Source organism: Theropithecus gelada, chromosome 9 (genome assembly GCF_003255815.1).
Source record: "Theropithecus gelada isolate Dixy chromosome 9, Tgel_1.0, whole genome shotgun sequence".
NCBI lineage: Eukaryota > Metazoa > Chordata > Mammalia > Primates > Cercopithecidae > Theropithecus > Theropithecus gelada.
This window is the reverse complement of record NC_037677.1, coordinates 32,581,133-32,602,090: the sequence shown is the minus strand read 5'-3', so window position 1 is coordinate 32,602,090 and position 20,958 is coordinate 32,581,133. Positions and strand designations below refer to the sequence as shown.

Sequence of the window (20,958 nt, the reverse complement as noted above, 5' to 3'; positions counted from 1 at the left end):
ATGACCACAAAAGCACAACCAAAATATATTAAAAACTCAACTCAATATCAACAAAACAAAAAAAAAAAAAAAAAAAAATGGGCAAAGGATCCAAATAGACATTTCTCAATAGAAAACATACAAATGGCCAACAAATACATGAGAAAATGCTCAACATAGTAATCATCCGGGAAATGCAAATCAAAATCACAATAAGATGCCACCTCATACTTGTTAGAATGGTCATTATCGAGAAGGTAAAAGATAACAAGTATCGATGAGATGTGGAGAAAAGGGAACCCTGATTGAAAGTATATTGGTACAGCCATATTTAAAACAATGTGGAGGTTCCTCAAAAAGTTAAAAACAGAGCTACAAAATTTTCATATGATTCAGCAATCTCACTTCTGGTTATATATCCACAGAAAATTAAATAAATATCTGGAAGAGCTATCTGCACTTCCATGTTCATTGCAGCATTATTCACAATACATTCACAATAACCAAGATATGGAATAAATCTAAGTGCTCATCAACAGGTAAATGGATAAAGAAAAATGTGCAATATATAAATACACACAAACACAGACACAGACATAAATGGGATATTATTTATCCTTAAAAAGAAAAGGAAATTCTGTCATTTGTGACAACATGGATGAAACAGGGAGACATGCTAAGTGAAATAAGCCAGACATAGAAGGACAAATACTGCACGCTCTCGCTTATATGTGAAATCTAAAAAAAGTTAAACTCATAGAAGCAGAAAGTAGAATGGTGGTGGCCAGGAGCTGAGAAGTGGGGGCAATAGGGAAATGTTGGTCAAAGGGTAAAACATTTATGTTCTCTTGAATGAATAGGTTCTAATGTACAGCATGGTGACTATCATTAACAATATTGTACTATATACTTGAAAACTGCTGAGAGTAGATCTTAAACATTTTCACCATATTGACTAAAATGGTAACTATGTATGATACATATGTTAGTTTGATTGTGGTAATCATTTCACAAGGTATACATATATCAAAATATTACATTGTACATCTTAAATATATATAACTTTTATTTGTCAATTAGGCTCCAGGAAAGCTGGAAAAGCATAAATGCTTGAAATATTGGGAAAAGAAGATAAAAATAATATAAGAAAATACATAAAGCAAAAGTTTCAGAACAAAAAGGTGGCAAATCTATAATCATAGTTTGAGATTTTACTATAACTTTCTCACTAAGTAATAAAGCAAATATTTTTTAAAATCAGTAAAGAAATTTAATATTTGAAAAACACTGTTTACCAACTTACTAAGTTAACATAGGTAGAAGACTACATCTAACCATCGCAGAATATACATTCTTTCCTGTCCATACAATAAATGCACCAAAATAGACTTTAGTCTATAAAGTAAATCTCAACAAATTTCAAAATATTGAAATAATATACTGCATGATTAGTGATCACATCAGTAAATAAACAGTACAATTTTAATAAAACCTATGGTCACAGAGAATTCAAAATAAAAATGAGAAAATACTTTCAGCTGAATGCTAATGAAAACATACATATTAAAACCTGTGGGATGCAAATAAAAGTTCTCCAAGGAAAATGCATTAGCTTTAGTGCATACATTAGAAATTTTAAAAAGTTCAAACTCATTTCTCAATGCTTCCAAGTCAAGAAGCTAGGAAAAAATTTGAGAGTAACTAACAGTAAATTAAGTGCAAAATAACACAAGGGAAGAAAATGATAAAACCATGAGGAAAATCAATGAAATAAAAATCAACAGAAAACATTAACAGAGCTAATAGTTGGAATTTTGAAAAGATTAGGAAAATTAACAAACCCTTAGTAAGACTTATCAAGGTAAAAAAGATAACATAAATTATCAATATCAGGAATGAAAACAGAGGACATCACTACAGAGCCCACGAACACTGAAACATAGTACGAAAATATTCTGAAGGTATAGATGAGTTTCTTGAGAAAACAATTACCAAAACTGAAAAAAGAAGAAATGTAAAGTCTGAATAGATCCATATTAAATATATTGAATCATAATTTAAAGCCTTCTCACAAGGAAGCCTGCAGGCTCAATTAACTTTATGGTAAATTATTTCAAACATTTAAGGAAGAAATACTGCCAATCTTACACAAATTCTTCCAGAGAATATAAAAAGAGAGGACATTTTTCTATTAATTTTAAAAGACTGGTATTACCTGTAACTTGACAAAATTACAAAAGAATATCTCCTAAATATAGATATAAAAATTCTAAAACTATATATTAGCAAATAAAATCTAGCAATGTATAAAAAGCATAACTTGCCATGAACAAATGGAAAATATTTGATGAATGCAAAGTTGATTTGCCATTCAAAATCAATCAATTTAACTCACTACATTTACGGAATACAGGACAAAAAACATGATCACCTCAATAGAGTCAGAAAATGTATTTTATATGTTTCAACATTCATTCATGATTTTTTAAAATTCTTGGCAACTAGGAACAAAAGGTGTGTGTTTCTTAATTGTTTATAAATTCTGACACCTCTCCCATTTAGAAGTGGGCCTATGTCCCCTCCCCTTGAATTTGCGTCACATTGTGACTAATTTAACCCATTGAGTATGGCAGAAATAACACAATGACTTCCAAACACAGGCTGAAAAAATCCCATTCAGCATCTGTCTGGTTCTGTTGTAATGCTTGCTCTGAGAGAAGCCAATTGCCACGAAAAATGTTTCACTATTCTAAGACCACCTTTTTAGAGTAGCCATATGTAGACATTCAGGTCCATAGCCTAGGTGAACTCTCATTGAAAGCCAGCATCAATTGGTAGCCATTGGAGTAGGCCATCTTGGATATTCAGCCCAGTCCAGCCTTTAGACAGCTGCAGTCCCAGCTGACACTTGCTTATAACTGCTGAATAGATTTCAAGTAGCAACTGTCATGTTGGGTTCTTTCCATATTCCGGGTCCACAAAATCAGAAACAAAGTCAAATGATTAATGTTCTACAACACTGAATTTGTGGGAAATTTGTTACACAGCAATAGTAGTCGACACAGGAAAGAACACCCTTCATCTGATAAAAGTCATCTACAAAAATTTACGGCTAACATCATATTCAACAGTGAAATATTGAGCATTTCCCCGTGCCGCTGGAGAAAAGGCAAGGATTTCCTTTTGAACACTTTTATTCTGTGTGGTATTCAAGGTCCTAATCAGGGCAATAAGTCAAGGAAAAGACATAATAGTTACAAAGACTGGAAAGGAAGAGGAAAAATATCCTTCATTCACAGAAGATGTAATTATGTATGTTAAAAAATCCAAAAGAATCTACAAAAAATAATTAGAATTGATGAATGAATTTAACAATGCATATGAAATCAAAATCAAATATTTAAAAAATACATATTTTTACATAACAAGTGAAAAATTAAACTTTAGAAAATTAATATTTCACTAGGCCGGGCACGGTGGCTCATGCCTGTAATCTCAGCACTTTGAGATGGGTGGATCACGAGGTCAGGAGATCAAGACCATCCTGGCTAACATGGTGAAACCCTGTCTCTACTAAAAAATGCAAAAAATTAGCCAGGCATGGCAGCGGGCGCCTGTAGTCCCAGCTACTCGGGAGGCTGAAGCAAGAGAATGGCATGAACCTGGAAGGCGGAGCTTGCAGTGAGCTGAGATCACGCCACTGCACTCCAGCCTGGGCAACAGAGACAAAAAAAAAAAAAAAAAAAAAGAAAGAAAGAAAATTAATGTTTCACTAAGCATAATACATCAAATATCTATAAATAAATCTAACAAAAGATATGGAATACTTACACACTGAAAGTTATTAAACATTGCCAGGATAAATTAAAAGAGAACTGAATTTAAAAACAGTTTATTTTCATGCATTGGCAGGCTCAGTATTTTTAAGAGGTCATTTCTTCGAAAGTTAATTATAGATTCAATGTAATTCCCATAAAATTCTTTGGGAAAACTGACAAGTTGATTCAAAAACTTATATGGAAATACACAATATCCAAAATCTTTGAAAAGAGCAAAGTTGAAATTACACTCTCAGATTTCAAGCTTCAGAAGTTAAGTCTAGGCAGCATCAGGATAGATAAAAACACCAATTAAAAAGATGGGAAAATGCTGAAATTGATCCACAGATGTATTGATGAATGAATTGTGGGCTTGGTATACTGATCTCTTTACTTTTTATTTGTTTAAAACTTTCATAGTAAAAACTTGAAAGAAAATAGAATAATTAAAACAAAATAATAACAAAAAGAAAAAACGACTGAGTGGTCATTAAGATGAAGGAATACTACATGAAGGAGTGGACAATGTCCTCAATATTTCTGCAGTAAACTACTAGTAGAGCTTATAAAAAGGCTGTTCAGTAATTTGACAAGGGACCAACTAAGACTCATGTTTAATCCCTTCTATTTCATGCTAATTTTGTTGTCTTTAGCCACAAAATATATTCTAATTCATTCTAGATTGATTTGATTTTAAAGTAATTATGATTGGACACAGTGGCCCATGCTCGCAATCCCAGCACTTTGGGAGGCTGAATTAGATGGATCGCTTGAGCCCAGGAGTTTGAGACCAGCCTGCACAACATAGAGAAACCCCGTCTCTACAAAAAACACACAAAACAGTAGCCTGGCATGGTGGTGCACACCTGTAGTCCCAGCTACTCAGGAGGCTGAGGTGGGAGGATCACTTGAGCAGAGGAGGTCAAGGTTGCAGTGAGCCGTGATCAGGCGACTGCACTTCAGCCTGGGCAACAGAGTGAGACCTTGTCTCAAAATAAATAAATGAATAAAATAAAATAATTATAAAATATTATATATCTTCAGATCCCAAAACATGTCATGTATCCAAAAGTCTAACACTGATTAAGAAAACTGAATAACCTCAAAATTTTGCTTCTTTTTTTCTCCAGGTTCATACATACCTGGTTGCTGTGTTTCCCATCTTACTGTAAAGCCTCCCTCATTTCTTAAATGTTCAGAATAGAGATGAAAATAGAGAGCATTGTCACTGCTGAGGAGTTCATCAGGGAGGCTGGAGCCACAAAATCTTCCAAGTTGTAAAGCGGCAGAGGAATCTCCATCATAAACCTGAAGAAACTCGTGTGGACAATTTTCCATGGATTCTAATCGGAAAAAAGTGAAAGTGATACGCAGGACCTAAAAATACAAAGGCCATATATATTATCTTTTACTTCCTTGTGAATTTTAAAGTATTTCTCCCACTTCCTAGGCAGCATTCATACTGAGGCACTTTCAAGAGCTAGATCTATCATATCCTAGTTATCCACCAGTGCAGATGTCAATCTACATATTAAATGACTTGTGCTAAATATCATTAAAAACAAACTTCAACTAATATCGAAATATATCAAAAAATCTTAATGTTATTAACATAGATTTACCCTGATTTCATTACACTTGTCAAGTCCACCAGACCAAGGTATTTCAAATGTATAACGGACATTGTTTTTAAAGCAGTAAAATAAATTGGAGATTTGAAAATCTACCTGAATTAAGTTTAACTGGCTAATATTACCATTCACAAGAATGTACACCCTGACTCCCTGAATAACCTGTGGCCTGTAACAAACACACAGATGTTCATCACTGCCCGCCAGGGATGTTGATTCCAGAGGGGCTAAGATTCTGATGCCAGCCCAGACCGATACGCTCAGGTGTAGGCAGAGTAGGCGGGATGTAGACATGCAAGGCCTGGAAGGCTTCAGGGACTGGATATAATTAAAAGATGAGTAATACCAAGAGTAGAGAATGAGAAGGTAATAGGAAAAATATTGAGCATACAAGTAGAAGAGAATAAACACAAAAATGTGTCCGAATGGATTAGAATACAGACTTCAAATACAGTAATATAACTTATAATGTACTGACAACCTCATTTGAGATAAACAATCAAAAGAAGGCTGTCAGATTTAATTTTCATCTGAACCTAAAATCACAACAATATTCAGTTAATGAAAAAGAATATCGGGAATTTTTGAAATTCTGTGGTAGGGTATTTTAAGATCAGTTACCTACTACTACATGACTTTCTCTCTTAAAACAGTTTAAACAAAACTCAAATGTTTGTTAATTGAACTATCCCGATTTGTATATATTTTCTACCATATTATGTCCATTATAAGTGAGAAGATAAAAAATCACAATAATCAAGAAAAAAACAAGATGAATTTTCTTACAAATTGGTAACAAAAGTATTACAAGTTTCTCACCTAGGAATATTTTTTTCAAAAGAATGTTTTCAATGCCAGGAAATAGAATTCATGAAAACTAAATGGAAGGAAGGAAATTCACATAGCATACCCACTGGGAAATTTATTTTGAAGTTTATTTTAGTGTGAGGTTACCAGGTCCCAAATAGTCCTCCCTCCTCAAGGGAAAAAAATGTTTTTTGACCCTTGTACAATGCCCTCTGTAATAGTTTGCTGGAAAAAGTTAATAGGATTTCAAGGGAAAATTTTATCTATTCAGACATACCACTTCATTTTTATGAGTCCAGGAGGTGGTTGAGAAACAATCTTTAGAACTGCCTGGGTAATTAATGTTGGGTATAAAAGCACTAAAAACCTTGGACTTGGGTCTTAATTTGAAAAGCGTTCATGCAGCGGCTCAGAGTGACAGGATTTGGAGGTGACTGGCCTGTGTCTGAGTCACTGCATGCCACTTTCGAACCACATGCACCTGGACACACTTCTCAGTGGCACTAGGCTCTGTTTCCTCATGTGCAAAATGAAGATAATAATTTCTATCTTTCAGGGTTATGAGAGTTAAAAATGGAATGCTGTAATGAAGCACTTAGCCTAGAACACAGCAGAGTGAAGACACTTGATAAGAAAACTATCTTCATATCAGTGGCCATTTTTGCATAATATTCAACATAATACTGAGTGACCATCTTCTAAAATACAGTCTCAGTAACATGATTTTACAAATTAACTAGTGGCTTGCAGTCAGTCAACCAGTGTAGAAAATCATTCATACCGGAGAAAGCATGGACTTTGGAACCAGATAAACTTGACTTTGAAATTCAACTACTCCAATTACAAGCTAAGAAGTGTTAACAAAAAATGGTTAGCTTCACCTACTTTTCATTATTTCATCTATAAAAAGAGGATTTATTTATTTATTTATTTTTGAGACCGAGTCTTGCTCTGTTGCCCAGGCTGGAGTGCAGTGGCGCAGTCTCGGCTAACTGAAACCTCTGCCTCCTGAGGTCAAATGATTCTCCCGCCTCAGCCTCCCAAGTAGCTGAGATTAAAGGCACCCATCACCACACCTGGCTAATTTTTGTCATTTTAGTAGAGCCACAGTTTCACCATGTTGGCCAGGCTGGTCTTGAATTCCTGACCTCAGGCAATCCGCCCACCTCAGCCTCGTGAAGTGCTAGGATTACAAGCGTGAACCACGAGGCCTGCCCTTGTTACCATTTTTTTTTTTTTTTTTTTTTTGAGATGGAGTCTCACTCTGTTGTCCAGGCTGGAGTACAGTGGCACAATCTCTGCACACTACAAACTCCACCCCCTGGATTCAAGCAATTCTCCTGCCTCAGCCTCCCAAGCAGCTAGGATCACAGGAATGTGCCAATACGTCCAGCTAATTGTTTTTTTGTGTTTTTTTTTTTTTTTTTTTGTATTTTTAGTAGAGACAGGGTTTCAGCATATTGACCAGGCTGGTCTGAAACTCCTGACCTTAGGCGATCCACCCGCCTCAGCCTCTCAAAGTGCTAGGATTACAGGCGAGAGCCACCACGCCCAACCCCTGTTACTTATTTCAAAGAATTAATGTACACTTATAGAAAGGTAGGTATATGTCTAGCCAAAATCCTGGCACTCTGTACTTAGTAAGCACTCAATATATGATAGTTGAATTATCATTGTATGTATTTTATGTAATATATACACATACTCCATATTTATATATACAAATATAATATGTATTTGGACAGGAGTTACTACATTTACCTTTCCCGTTTCAGTTTTGATAACCCAGAAGCAGTTAACATCATGAACATAACCAACATCCGGGCTCCTGTAGCTGAAGCTTCCATTTATTCCTGACAAGGACTCTCCACAAACTGCAAAGGAAAACATGAACTGTGCTTTTCAGAGTTTCCTAAAAGGAAGAGGTTGGGCAACTGTAACCCTGCTGCTGATACATTTAGAGAAAATATGAGTAATGAAGGTTGGAGACAAAAGCCCTGGCATTCCCTCTTTTCTGTCCCCTTTTTCTGCAAACTTCCACAGAAATCCCACCTCTTGTTCAAAGCCCAGCTGATGCCTCATCACCTGCTCCATGAACTGCCGTCCTATGTTTCCACTGATTCCCATTCCCTATGTCCCTGTGACACCTGATTTCACCCCACACAACGTAGCTCATATCTTTAATTCTTGTATCTGTTCTCCCATTGGGGTTGGTCTTGTCTCCTCAACCACAAGGTGAGCGGTTCATAAGTGGAGACAGTATTTTATGCTTTCATATTTCTCCATAGGGTCTACTATTGTCCTAAACATATAACAACCTCTCAATAAATGTGTTGATTCCAAATCAGGAGTCTCAAATGAGGGGCAGAAGAGTCAAAAGTGACTTTATGGAGGAAGTTGAGGGGGAAGTGCTCCTGAGGGACAGACACATCTGGATGAGAAACAGGGAAGATACGTGAGGAGGTTTGTCGGGAGAAACATCCCAAATAAATGAACACAGTGGAAAATACTCATGGTGGCACAGGGGTCCGGTAACGAAAGAAAACTTGCTTGAGTGAAGGTATTTCTAGGGAACTAGTGAAAAATAAGGTTAGATGGATCCAGTGAGACTTGGTTATAGAAGATCATCGAAAAATAATCCCAGTCTCTATTTAACAGGCAACGGGAAGCCACTGTGTATCATGGAAAGGGAGAGTGCCATGATTAAATGCAGTATTCTAGGGAAATTAAGTGGCTGCTCCTCACAAAACTTCCCCTTAGAAAACCATGAAAGACAATACCTTAGCATGTTTTATATTCAAAAAGGGCATAGTGCAAATGGCAAATACTAATTTAATTATTCTTTGGAAGAAAAGTGCCTCGCTTACAGTGAGATTTATAAATATTCACCTTGTGAATTGTATACCATTTCTGCAAGGAAAGATTTACTTCTCAGTATCTGAGCAACTGGACAAAAAAGTGGGTTCAGCAGAGGAATCTGCTGAGGGACTCACTAAAGGATGCTGCTGTTATGCTGTGAGCATCTGTGGCATAAGAAATGCTGACTGTACCTTGCTGGGGAACCTGACAGAGAGGTCCAGTCCAGAGACGTGTGCATTCACAACTGAAAGAATTAACGCCATCAACACAAGTTCCTCCATTCACACAGGGGTTGCTCAAACACTCGTTGATGTTTTCTGTACAGTTGACACCTGTCCAACCTGAGTCACACTGACAAAAATAACCAGAGACTGTGTCCTAAGGAAAAAAAAATAATAATACCATAAAACAAATGGATAGACAATAAACTTGAATCAAACCAAATAATAGGAATGTGGTGCCATGGAGAGATATATATATAATTATATATATAATTATTATATATAATAATATAATATATAAGATATATAATTATATATGATATACAATTATTATAAATATATAATTATATTATTATAAATATAATAATTATTATATTATTATTAATTAATTAATCATTATATTATTATAAATATAATAATTATAAATATATAATTATATATCATATATAATTACTATAAATATATAATTATATATAAAATTATATATAAAATATATAATTATACATAAAATAATTTTTTTTTTTGAGATGGAGTCTCGTTCTGTCACCCCAGCTGGAGTGCAGTGGTGTGATCTCAGCTCACTGCAACCTCCACCTCCCGAGTTCAAGTGATTTTCCTGTCTCAGCCTCCTGAGTAACTGGGATTACAGGCACGTGCCACCATGCCTGGCTAACTTTTTTTTAGTAGAGATGGGGTTTCACCATGTTGGTCAGGCTGGTCTCAAACTCCTGGCTCGTGATCCACCCACCTTAGCCTCCCAAAATGCTGGGATTACAGGTGTGAGCCACCATGCCTGGCCTATTGATATATTTAACAGGTGCTACAAATATATATGTATTTATATATAGGTATTGTCTAGTAGTCTAACTTGTTATTAATAAGTTTAAATGGTAATTGTTAAGTATAAGTCAGATTTATTTAGATCAAACTGCAGGTGTAGTTTAGTATTTCATAAACCACTGAGACAAAAAATTAACTCAATGTTTTTTCCTGAGAACTAAAATCATTATCTATCTTTTATCTGAGAGTTCTCCACAGTTCCTTATCTGAAACTTGACTCATTATCTTAACATTCCTGAATCCTATAACGATACATTTTATAGGCGGGAAACTAAAATTATTCTCAGGTACTCTCTGTCCACAGGAAGAACAAAGGACTTACGATGCACTGTCCATTTAGGCAGGGGTGACTTAGGCAAATATTACTGAGCTGCACACATCCATTTGGCCCATAACCATTTCCAGTATAACCCGGGAGACACGTGCAGAGAGGTAAGGATCCTGTTCAGAAATAAAAACAAACGTGTAAATACAGTTCTCCTCCTCTGTTCCGATGCAGCATCTAAACTCACAATATGCTGTATAAACAAGGATCCACCAACATCCAGTCTGCATATTTTGACAGGCAGATAAAACAAGGTATGAGGAGAAAATATTAGAATCTTTATTTTTTTATTTCTTATCTTAAAATAAGAAAGCCATTAAATGCGGTCAATACATTATTGAAGTATTGGGTTGACATCAGTGCTGTCAGCCCATATGTTAGATGGTCCTGAGCTGTGCATAAGGGTGAGGGGCACCTGGGGAAGACAGACATTCCTTATCATGGAGGAGTTAACAGCAGAAAAGGAGATTCTTAGGATGAAACTTATCTGTTGCAAGCACTGGATTTACACTGATTTAATCCTTTCAAGAACCCAATAGAGGGCTGGGTGCAGTGGCTCACACCTGTAATCCCAGCACTTTGGGAAACTGAGGTGGGCAGATCACTTGCGTTCAGGAGTTAGAGACCAGCCTGGCCAACATAGAGAAATCCTGTCTCTACTAAAAATACAAAATTTAGCTGGGTGTGGTGGCGCACGCCTATAATCCCAGCTACTTGGGAGGATGAGGCAGGAGAATCACTTGAACCCGGGAGGCAGAGGTTGCAGTGAGCTGAGAGAGCGCCACTGCACTCCAGCCTGGGTGACAGAATGAGACTCCATTTCAAAAAAAAAAATTTTTAATAATAATAATAATAATAATAAAGAGCACGATGGAATCTGTATTCCCAGCACTTTGGGAGGCCGAGACAGGCAGATCACTTGAGGTCATGAGTTTGACCTGGCCAACACGGTGAAGCCCTGTCTCTACTAAAAATACAAACCAATTAGCTGGGCGTGGTGGCCTGTAGTCCAGGCTAATCAGGAGGCTGAGGCAGAAGAATTGCTTGAACCCAGGAGGTGGAGGTTGCAGTGAGCCAAGATCCCGCCACTGCACTACAGCCTGGGCGATAGAGCAAGACTCCATCTCAACAACAACAACAACAAAAAGGCCTATGTAGATATTCTTTTATAATCCCCATTTTATAGATGAAGCCAGAGCACAGACAGACTGTCCTGGCCAAGGACAAACAGCTAGAATGAAGAGGAGCCCAGAGAGCAAGCAGCCCCCTTCATGTGTAGGGTGCCTATGGCACATCTGCATGGGCGTGTAGCTTACACGGGCAGGCCACATTTCCCCAGTTATCTGGACGTACAGATTGTACGCTGCCAGGTGGTTTTTGTTTGTTTGTTTGTTTGTTTTTTGTTTTTTTTTCTTTTGAGACAGAGTCTCGGTCTGTTGCCCAGGCTGGAGTGCAGTGGTGCGATCTTGGCTCACTACAAGCTCCACCTCCCGGGTTCTCACCATTCTCCCGCCTCAGCCTCCCAAGTAGCTGGGACTACATGCACCTGCCACCACGTCCGGCTAATTTTTTGTGTTTTTTAGTAGAGACGGGGTTTCACCATGTTAGCCAGGATGGTCTCCATCTGCTGACCTCGTGATCCACCTGCCTCAGCCTCCCAAAGTGCTGGGATTACAGGCGTGAGCCACCGCACCCGGCCCGTATGCTGCCAGTTTTAAACAGGCTAAATAGCCATCAGAGAATGAACTCAAGTCTCTAAAAGATGTTTGCAATAAAATCACAGATTGAAGATAATACAGTAACATAAATATATGGGGACATCAACCAAATACCAGCGCCAAAACTTCTCCCACACTTCTGATGAGCTCCTCATCACCATGGTACAAGGTTAAAACAATGGCAATTGAATTGGGTTGGGAAGGAACTTGGTTGAAAGGAATTTGAAATGATTGAGTCTATTTAAAACATGAATTAACATCCACGATTAATTATGATGTACATGAGATAGTAGCTAACAATAGTATTAGAGCATTCAGTGTCTTGACAGTTTTCTTACACAATGTTAAGTAAAAAAATACTCATCATAGACATCACAAAATTGTACTAAATTTAATATCCAGAGACTTTTCCAGATTTCTCACTTAATAGCAAAAAGCCACATCTCATTGCAGAAATACATGTTCGTTCTACTATATTGTACAATGGTTGAAATAATACAAGGAAATCAATGTGACGCTTAACTACATTTCTCCATCAGCAAGAACTGTTTAAGATGGATAGAAAAACCCTGCTGAATAATTTAGAAAATAGAACAAATTATACAATGTGACAGATTTACAGTAGAATTGAATGACAATATAAGTTTTTTATATTCTCAGCTTATATTACTTGCAAGATTCCATTTCAATATTAAAAACACAAATATCTTTTTTAAATAAAGAATTGCCTAGAAATGCATTTTTTATAGTTAACTACTTCTTTTAAAAATATTTGGGCCGGGCGCGGTGGCTCACGCCTATAATCCCAGCACTTTGGGAGGCCGAGACGGGCGGATCACTTGAGGTCAGGAGTTCGAGAGCAGTCTGGCCAACATGGTAAAACCCTGTCTCTACTAAAAATACAAAAATTAGCCAGGTGTGGCAGCACATGGCTGTAGTCCCAGCTACTCGGGAGGCTGAGGTGGGAGAATTGCTTCAACCCGGGAGATGGAGTTTGCAGTGAGCCGAGATCATGCCATTGCACTCCAGCCTGGGCGACAAAGCGAGAATCCAACTCAAAAAAAAAAAAAAAAGAAGGAAAGAAAAAGAAAAAAACATATTTATAGGGAAAAATGGACTAAGTAAGCTCTAAAACTGTTGCAGCTCTGCCTAGAAATTTTTTAAGGTTCCCAGGGTGAGCTTACAGGTTGCAGTAAAGAAGGGCAGCCTAAAAGTACATAAAGTCCTATTAATACTTCATGTCATCAACATTATGACCGTCTTCCATATTAAAGAAAGAGTTAAGTTTGTAATAATATTTGTTACAAGCACTTTACATATAAGGACTCATTTAATCATCTCAAGCACCCTGAGGCAGGTGCTATTATTATCCTCATTTTATAGATGGAGAACTAAAGCATAGAGATTAAGTGTCTTGACTGAGGACAAGCAGCTAAAATATGGTGGTGGAGCCCAGGGAAAAATGAGAGCAGTCTTTATCTAGAAGTCATGCTCCTAACCACTTTGGTATGTTGATAATCAATTAATAAGCATTTAGTCACACGTATGTGTGTGTGTGTTTACATACACATATATATTCTTTTCCATATATGAAAGTATATGACAAATTAATAAAAAATAAAGGTGGTATCTTGAAATAGCAAGAGATACGATTATTCAAGAGATGGAGTTGGGTCCACTTATTTGAGCAAAAATACCAAGCCAGATCTCTATTTGATGCTATAGATAAAAAATACATTCTAAAAATATAAAATATCTTACCATAAGGAAACCCATAAAAGTATAAAAGAACATGTACTTGACAATTTTTAAAGAGTTCAGTAAAGAAGGCCTTCCTAAACATGACTGCGAAGGGAGAAATTATTAGAGAAAAGATTTATCTTTTTGACTACATAACAATTCTAAACTTTACAGAAAATACCACCACAAGATTAAAAGAAAAACAACATACCAGGAAAAACATTTATAAAACATAAGACATATAATGAGATAATGTCTTTAGTACATAAAGAGATTTTGCCAATCAGTAAGAAAGAAAGACAGTAAAGGGGATAAACAAATAAAAAAATGCCCAGTGAAAATGTGGAAAATATTAATTATTAGTAATCAAAAAGTATAAATGAAAATAATGGAAAAACTAATTTTGCCTATAAAACTGACCAAGATTAAAAATAATAATAATATCTATTATTGTCAAAGAGTAAATATGTATTTTTATATACTGTCGGTGAATACATACATTGATACAACCTTTCTTGGAGAAAGTTCAGCAGTATATATTTTGTTAAATTACAGGGTTAAACCCTTTTATGTAGTATTGCAAACACTGTTGGTTGCCACCCTAGATCCATTCTCTCCTTCCTTCATTCTGAACTCCTCATTTCAGCTGGACTCAGGATGCCCGAAATATAGACTGTACTTTCTAACCTCCCTTTGCAGCCAGGTTTAGCCAGTCTGCTCAGTTCTAAGCAACAGCCTAGAAATGGAAGAGTCCTTTAAAAGAAGGTGGCATAGCCTTCTTCCTTCTTTTCTCCTGCCTGCTTGTTGGAATACAGTCATTAATTAATTAGTTAGCTTAATTACCTTATTTCCTAAATTAGAGCAGACCATTAAAGAGCATAGCTTATTACATTTTTAAGAAATCCAGCCAGGTGCAGTGGCTCACGCCTGCAATTCCAGCACTTTAGGAGGCCGAGGCGGGCAGATCATGAGGTCAGGAGATCAAGACCACCCTGGCTAACACAGTGAAACCCCGTCTCTACTAAAAATACAAAAAATTAGCCGGGTGTGGTGGCGGGCGCCTGTGGTCCCAGCTACCCAGGAGGCTGAGGCAGGAGAATGCGTGAGCCCGGGAGGCAGAGCTTGCAGTGAGCCGAGATTGCACCACTGCACTCTAGCCTGGGCAACAGAGCGAGACTCCGTCTCAAAACAAACAAAAAAAAGAAACTCAAACATGTAGTTTCATGACATGGATTAATTTTAGGCTTGAAGGTCAAAATAATAATTTTGAGAACAGAGGATTTTGTGTGTAAGATGTTGAATTGGTTTAGAGGGTCTTATTACAATGCCCAAAGCCAAAGATAGAAATGAGTCATTACCTAGAGTTGAGGAGCATGAGGCGTCTGGGTGGCAGCCTCCATTACCGACTGAGCAGATGTCTATGAGTGTACACACTCTTCCGTCACCCTGGTACCCTGATGAGAACAACAGCCAGGGCATAAGAAACAATGTCAAGAAGATGGGAGGACAATGCCTGTCTAGGATTCAAATATCATGAAACAGACCAATCAGGGATCCTCTCTCATCAAAACAAAAAAATAAGTATAAAATGTCATCAACAAATGAAATTTCATAAATATGAAAAATAACAAGAATTAGTAACTTGATTTCCTAAACAATGTTCTGGGTTGTTTCTAATGAAAAAATATGTATAAAACTGCTGGTTGACTTAGAAAGTGCTGACACTAAAAAAGTTAATATTTTTATGTTACAGTGACTCTGATGTTCTTAGACGTCAATTATTATAGCGGCCCAAAGTACTGTAGTTCCATGTTATTAAAACATACAAGATTTCAGTTTATCCCTTAGTACTCCCTGAACTTCTTGGATAGTAATTTGATTTAGGTTAGAGAATAGCAGAAAAGACTTCTTTCCAGAAAAGGAGGGAAACCAACAATTACTAAATATGCCTACTGTGATGACTGTGGTTTAGTAAACTTGGTATACAAAACAACTCAGGAGTGCACGATATTAATAAATTATTTGTGAGGGCAATGGAACAGTAAGTCTGTGATCCACTCAGAAAACTTTTCAAATTCTGCATTATCTCTGTAGCTATCTGACAGTTTGTAAAGTTTGTTGTTTTCCATTGATATTCAAAATGTTTTTTCTTTCTTATCAGAGTGTTATACTAATGTGTCCTGAATTCACAAGATAAACAAAACTTTCTGTACTATTTTCTCTTCTAAGACAAAAATCATATTTTATTTTTTATTTTTTTAAGATGGAGTCTCACTCTGTTGCCCAGGCTGGAGTGCAGTGGCGCAATCTCAGCTCACTGCAACTTCCGCTTCCCAGGTTCAAGTGATTCTTGTGCTTCAGCCTCCCAAGTAGCTGGGATTACAAGCACGCGCCACCACGCCCAGCTAATTTTGTATTTTTAGTAGAAAGGGGGTTTCACCATCTTGGCCAGGGTGGTCTCGAACTCCTGACCTCATGTGATCCACCCACCTCAGCCTCCCAAAGTGCCGGGATTACAGGCATGAGCGACTGTGCTCAGCCAGAAATCATATTTTAAATGGAGCACAAGATTCCATATTCAAATGTCTGTGTTCCCTGTACTGGGGTCAGGAGGTTGACACTGAACTGAGGCAGCACCTGGTGGACAGGGCTGACAATGAGAAGACCCAGGCGTATTCACACATTCAACAAGTGGAGCCACAGAACAGCCGCCGTTATTTATCTCACATTCATTGATATCTTCGCAAACATATCCATTTCCTTGCCAGCCTAGAAAAACAAGAAGATTTAAAAGTTTAGCTCTATAGACAGGTCAACAAGGAAGAAATACAAGTCAAAACATATTAAAACTTTCTCCACCTAAGGAACTATAAAATAAAAATGAGATATGCTTATCAGATTGGCAAAAGTTGTTTTGAATTCTTAAAATCAAATTCTGGCAACAAAGTGGGCAAATGGGCTCCTCTTATATGCTGATAGTTAGACATTAAATTGATATAAACTATTTGGAAAGAGCTCTGGCTGTATTCACTAACATTTTTTAAATACACAGACTTTGACTACCAATTGCACTTATTAAAACTCAGCCTATTGTGATAAAACTACCACCACACTAAGATGTAGGTAAGAGGATGTCTACTGCAGCGCTGTTTAATTGGGAAAAACCCCTCAAGCATCAATAGAAGCATAGCCGAACACCTTATGACTCATCTTTGTGACCGAACACTAAAAACACTTTTTAATATCATGCGCACACCTATATACCTACATGTGCATACACACAAACACTGAAAGAATTTTTATATATACATTAATTAAAATACTAAACGTGGCTGAGCAAGGTGGTTCTCATGCCTGTAATCCCAGCAGTTTGGAAGGCTGAGGTGGGCAGATCACCTCAGGCCAGGAGTTCAAGACCAGCCTGGCCAACATGGTGAAACCCTATCTGTACTAAAAACACAAAAATTAGCTGGACGTGGTGGTGCACCCCTGGAGTCCCAGCTACTTGGGAGGCTGAGGCAGGAGAATCCCTCAAACCCGGGAGGTAGAGGTTGCAGTGAGCCAAGATTGTACCACTGCACTCTGGCCTGGGCAACAGAGCAAGACCCTGTCTCAAAAACAGAAACAAAAAGAAACTAACTGTTAAAATCATATGGAGGATTGGGCTCATACTCCTAATTTTGGGAAAGAATTTTTTAAACTCTTGCATATGTGCTTGTACGAATGAAGAATAAGGTAAAAGAGGAAGGAGAACAAATGACTAATGGTGTCATTAGGAAGATGAGATTTAATAATTTTACTTTCGTGGTTCCCATTTTATTCAATGGTTGTAGATTTTTATTACTTTTATAATTCAAATTATTACAATTATAAGAATCCTTAAAAACCTTTAAAGACTTAAAAATATTTATATTCTTTAATTTAAGCAGAATCCTTTTCTAAGACTCTACCTAAGACAATTATCATATTAGTGCATGGCAAAATGCATACATGAAAAAAGTTGGAAGAAAAAAATGCCCGAATGTTCATCATGGTCCTCTGTGTGATAAGATCAAAGGTATTTTTTTCTATTTTTTCCGTATTTTTGTAGTGATATTTTATAAGCAGCATATATTGCTTTGCTGCTTATAAAATGAAACTGCTATATATTGCAGGAAAAATAGAGTGATAAACAAGAACAAAATTGTTTCTCTTTTTCTTCTCCAACAATAAAAAGAAGAATGTAAAAACACATTGCCAATCCTCTAATTTAAATAATTTATTTTTCCAATTTATAGTTTTTAAAGATTGTGCATGATAAATTACCTTCAAAATGTGATTGCTTGCAATCATGCTTGCCCCTGAGAACTAAGAGGGAAAAAGTCTTCATAGGTTTTTCTCCATTTCTTTCCAGTTTTACAAGATCTAAATATATACACACAGAAAACCACTAAACCAAAAATCACTACCTGGGCAATAGGTTTGTGGGGTTTCTTGGAGAGAAGAAACTCGCCAAGAAACTTGGGTTTCAATTCTGGCTATCTGTAAAGCTATGTGATCTTGGGCAAGTTATTCAACCTCTTTAAGCTCAAGTTATCATATTTTAAAATGTGAGTAATACTTATTCTTACCATGTCTTGGTTTTGTTGTAGTTAAAAGAATTAAAAATTACTTATACAGTGCCTTAATAACACTTTTACTAAAAATAAAAAGCAGGCCGTGCGTGGTGGCTCATGCCTGTAATCCCAGATCACTTGAGGCCAGGAGTTTGAGACCAGCCTGGCCAACATGGCAAACCCCGTCTCTACTAAAACTACAAAAATTAGCTGGGCATGGTGGCTTGCGCCCATAATCCCAGCTACTCGGGCGGCTGAGGCAGAAGAATTGCTTGAACCCAGGAGGTAGAGGTTGCAGTGAGCTGAGATCATGCCACTGTACTCCAGCCTGGGTAACAGGGAGAGACTCTGTCTCAAAACAATAACAAAAACAAAGCAAAAGAAAACCAGCTATTATTACATTATCTTTGTGCTCCATTTCTAAGAACACCCCTGGAGGGCAGATAAACCTGAGGTCTGGCTAATTGCCTACCAATGCACCCAGCACAGTGCTTTGCTCGCAGTAGGCATCCTACAAAAAATATGTGTGGAATGTATGATGACTATCTCATAGAACAAAAGATGCCCTTGGATTCAAACCCAGGCAGTCTTTGACTAACAGAGCCCAGGTTTTCCATGACTCAACATCCGGTGTCCCTAGAGATTCAGTTGCTGCAGGGCTGTGATGGAGCTGGATATCTCTGTTTACGTCAAGTCCACAAGATACGGTAATGACACACCCAGGCAAGAGCTACTGGACTGTGGTGGAGATGGAAAGAGGTCAAATAATTTCCCCATGTGTACAAACATCTGGTTAGTATGAAAGGTGGGACTAGAGTATTTCTTTTGATCTCAAATCCGGTCGGTTGACGGTCACTGCAATGCATTGTCTAACTTACAAATTCTATGGCTAACCTTGCCCCAAAGTCTGACTCTAGCACAGTTTTGGACAAGCCTCCCCCTTCTGTCGTGGAATTGTGATAGCAGTGAGATCGTCGAGCAGAAGCTAGTGAACCAGGACACAAAACTGGATTTGCACACCTCCTAAGAATGGTCTTCTTATTCATCAATAGTGAAAGAAAATTGATTCTAGCACCTCGCCAACCTGGCATGCAGAGCCTGGCATATGGCCCTGAGAACGTACCTGTTGGGCAGGCCCCACAATAGAAAGAGCCTAGAGTATTGAAACACTGCACAAGTGTGGAGCAAGGCCCGGGCTGCAAGCTGCACTCGTCTCTGTCCAGCGTGCAGGCAGGGCTGTTTGGTGGAGACATCCACCCAGCATCACAGATGCAGCTGTACTTGGGCTGGCAGGATGACAACAGCATGAATAAAGACAATCATGAAAATCAGCAAGAAAAGCCTTTGAACATTTCATCAAGCCCCAAGCTGTTTATCCTCTAACGTTCATTTCCATACAGCCAATCCACTGGCTTCTCTTTTCCTTCCCATATGATTAAGCATTTAGACCAGACCATGCAAAAAGGGAAACATCTTTATTTCAGAGTAAAAGCAAGCTATAATTTCTCCCAAAGATGCCAGGGAAAGAGTAACAACAATCAAGAACCATAAGTCAATATAATTAAAGTCAATCAACTCAGCCTGCTATGTTTTTAGAGGGAAAAACACCCATGTAGGCACAGACCTTGGAAACTCAATTCTGTTTGTTTTTCTTTGGAAAATTCTTCCTCCTACCCGCCTCCTCAACCCTTCCATCCCCATCATTGGATGGGAACTATTTTCCATCACATGGGTAGAAAAAATAGAACTAAAAATAAAGAATTGAAGTTCTCATGAAGAGCCAAGGCAGCCAAGACTGGACAACTTTAAGGGTCAGGGGTCAAAGTCATCAGGACCTAGGGCATGGAGGGGTATTCTGGGGAGTGGGCTCTTAGAGTCTGCAGCAGTTCCAGAGACTCAGGTCAGGAAAAGTCAGACTCTTTGAAACCACATGTTGCCAACAAGACTGGCCCTTTTATATTCCTGTGTTTTGTCACTGTTAAAATAAAACTTACAAGGCCAAGAGAAGGTCTTATCTCAGAGAGAGTCATGACGGGATAATAAAAATGATTCTATTTCTGCTGGGTGTGGTGGCTCATGCCTGTAATTGCAGCACTTTGGGCGGCTGAGGTGGGTGGACCACTTGAGGCCAGGAGTTCGAGACCATCCTGGCCAACATGGCAAAACCCCGTCTCTACTAAAAATACCAAAATTAGCCAGGCATGTTGGCATGTTCCTGTAATCCCAGCTACTCAGGAGGCTGAGGCATGAGAATTGAATTGCTTGAACCAGGGAGGTGAAGGTTGCAGTGAGCTGAGATCGTGCTACTGCACTCTAGCCTGAGTGACAGAGTGAGGCTCTGCCTCAAAAAAAAAAAAAAAAAAGGTCCTATTTTACGTAATGACATCTTAATCTCTGGGTCCTATTTCCTGCACGGTTCATCTCC

The 20,958-nt window shown here is 37.8% G+C and overlaps 1 protein-coding gene across 1 annotated transcript in view; it reads right to left on the bottom strand.

Annotated features, from left to right (window-relative positions):
* The window catches only part of CUBN (cubilin), a 308,780-nt gene that overhangs the window by 273,660 nt on the left and 14,162 nt on the right, over positions 1-20,958 (bottom strand). Inside the window, exons 8-14 of the mRNA XM_025396458.1 lie at positions 19,657-19,819; positions 16,576-16,707; positions 15,297-15,392; positions 10,478-10,596; positions 9,286-9,472; positions 7,997-8,109; positions 4,940-5,174 (exon numbers count right to left, since the gene is read on the bottom strand). Coding sequence (XP_025252243.1) covers positions 4,940-5,174; positions 7,997-8,109; positions 9,286-9,472; positions 10,478-10,596; positions 15,297-15,392; positions 16,576-16,707; positions 19,657-19,819 — 1,045 coding nt within the window. The remainder of the gene's footprint in view (positions 1-4,939; positions 5,175-7,996; positions 8,110-9,285; positions 9,473-10,477; positions 10,597-15,296; positions 15,393-16,575; positions 16,708-19,656; positions 19,820-20,958) is intronic.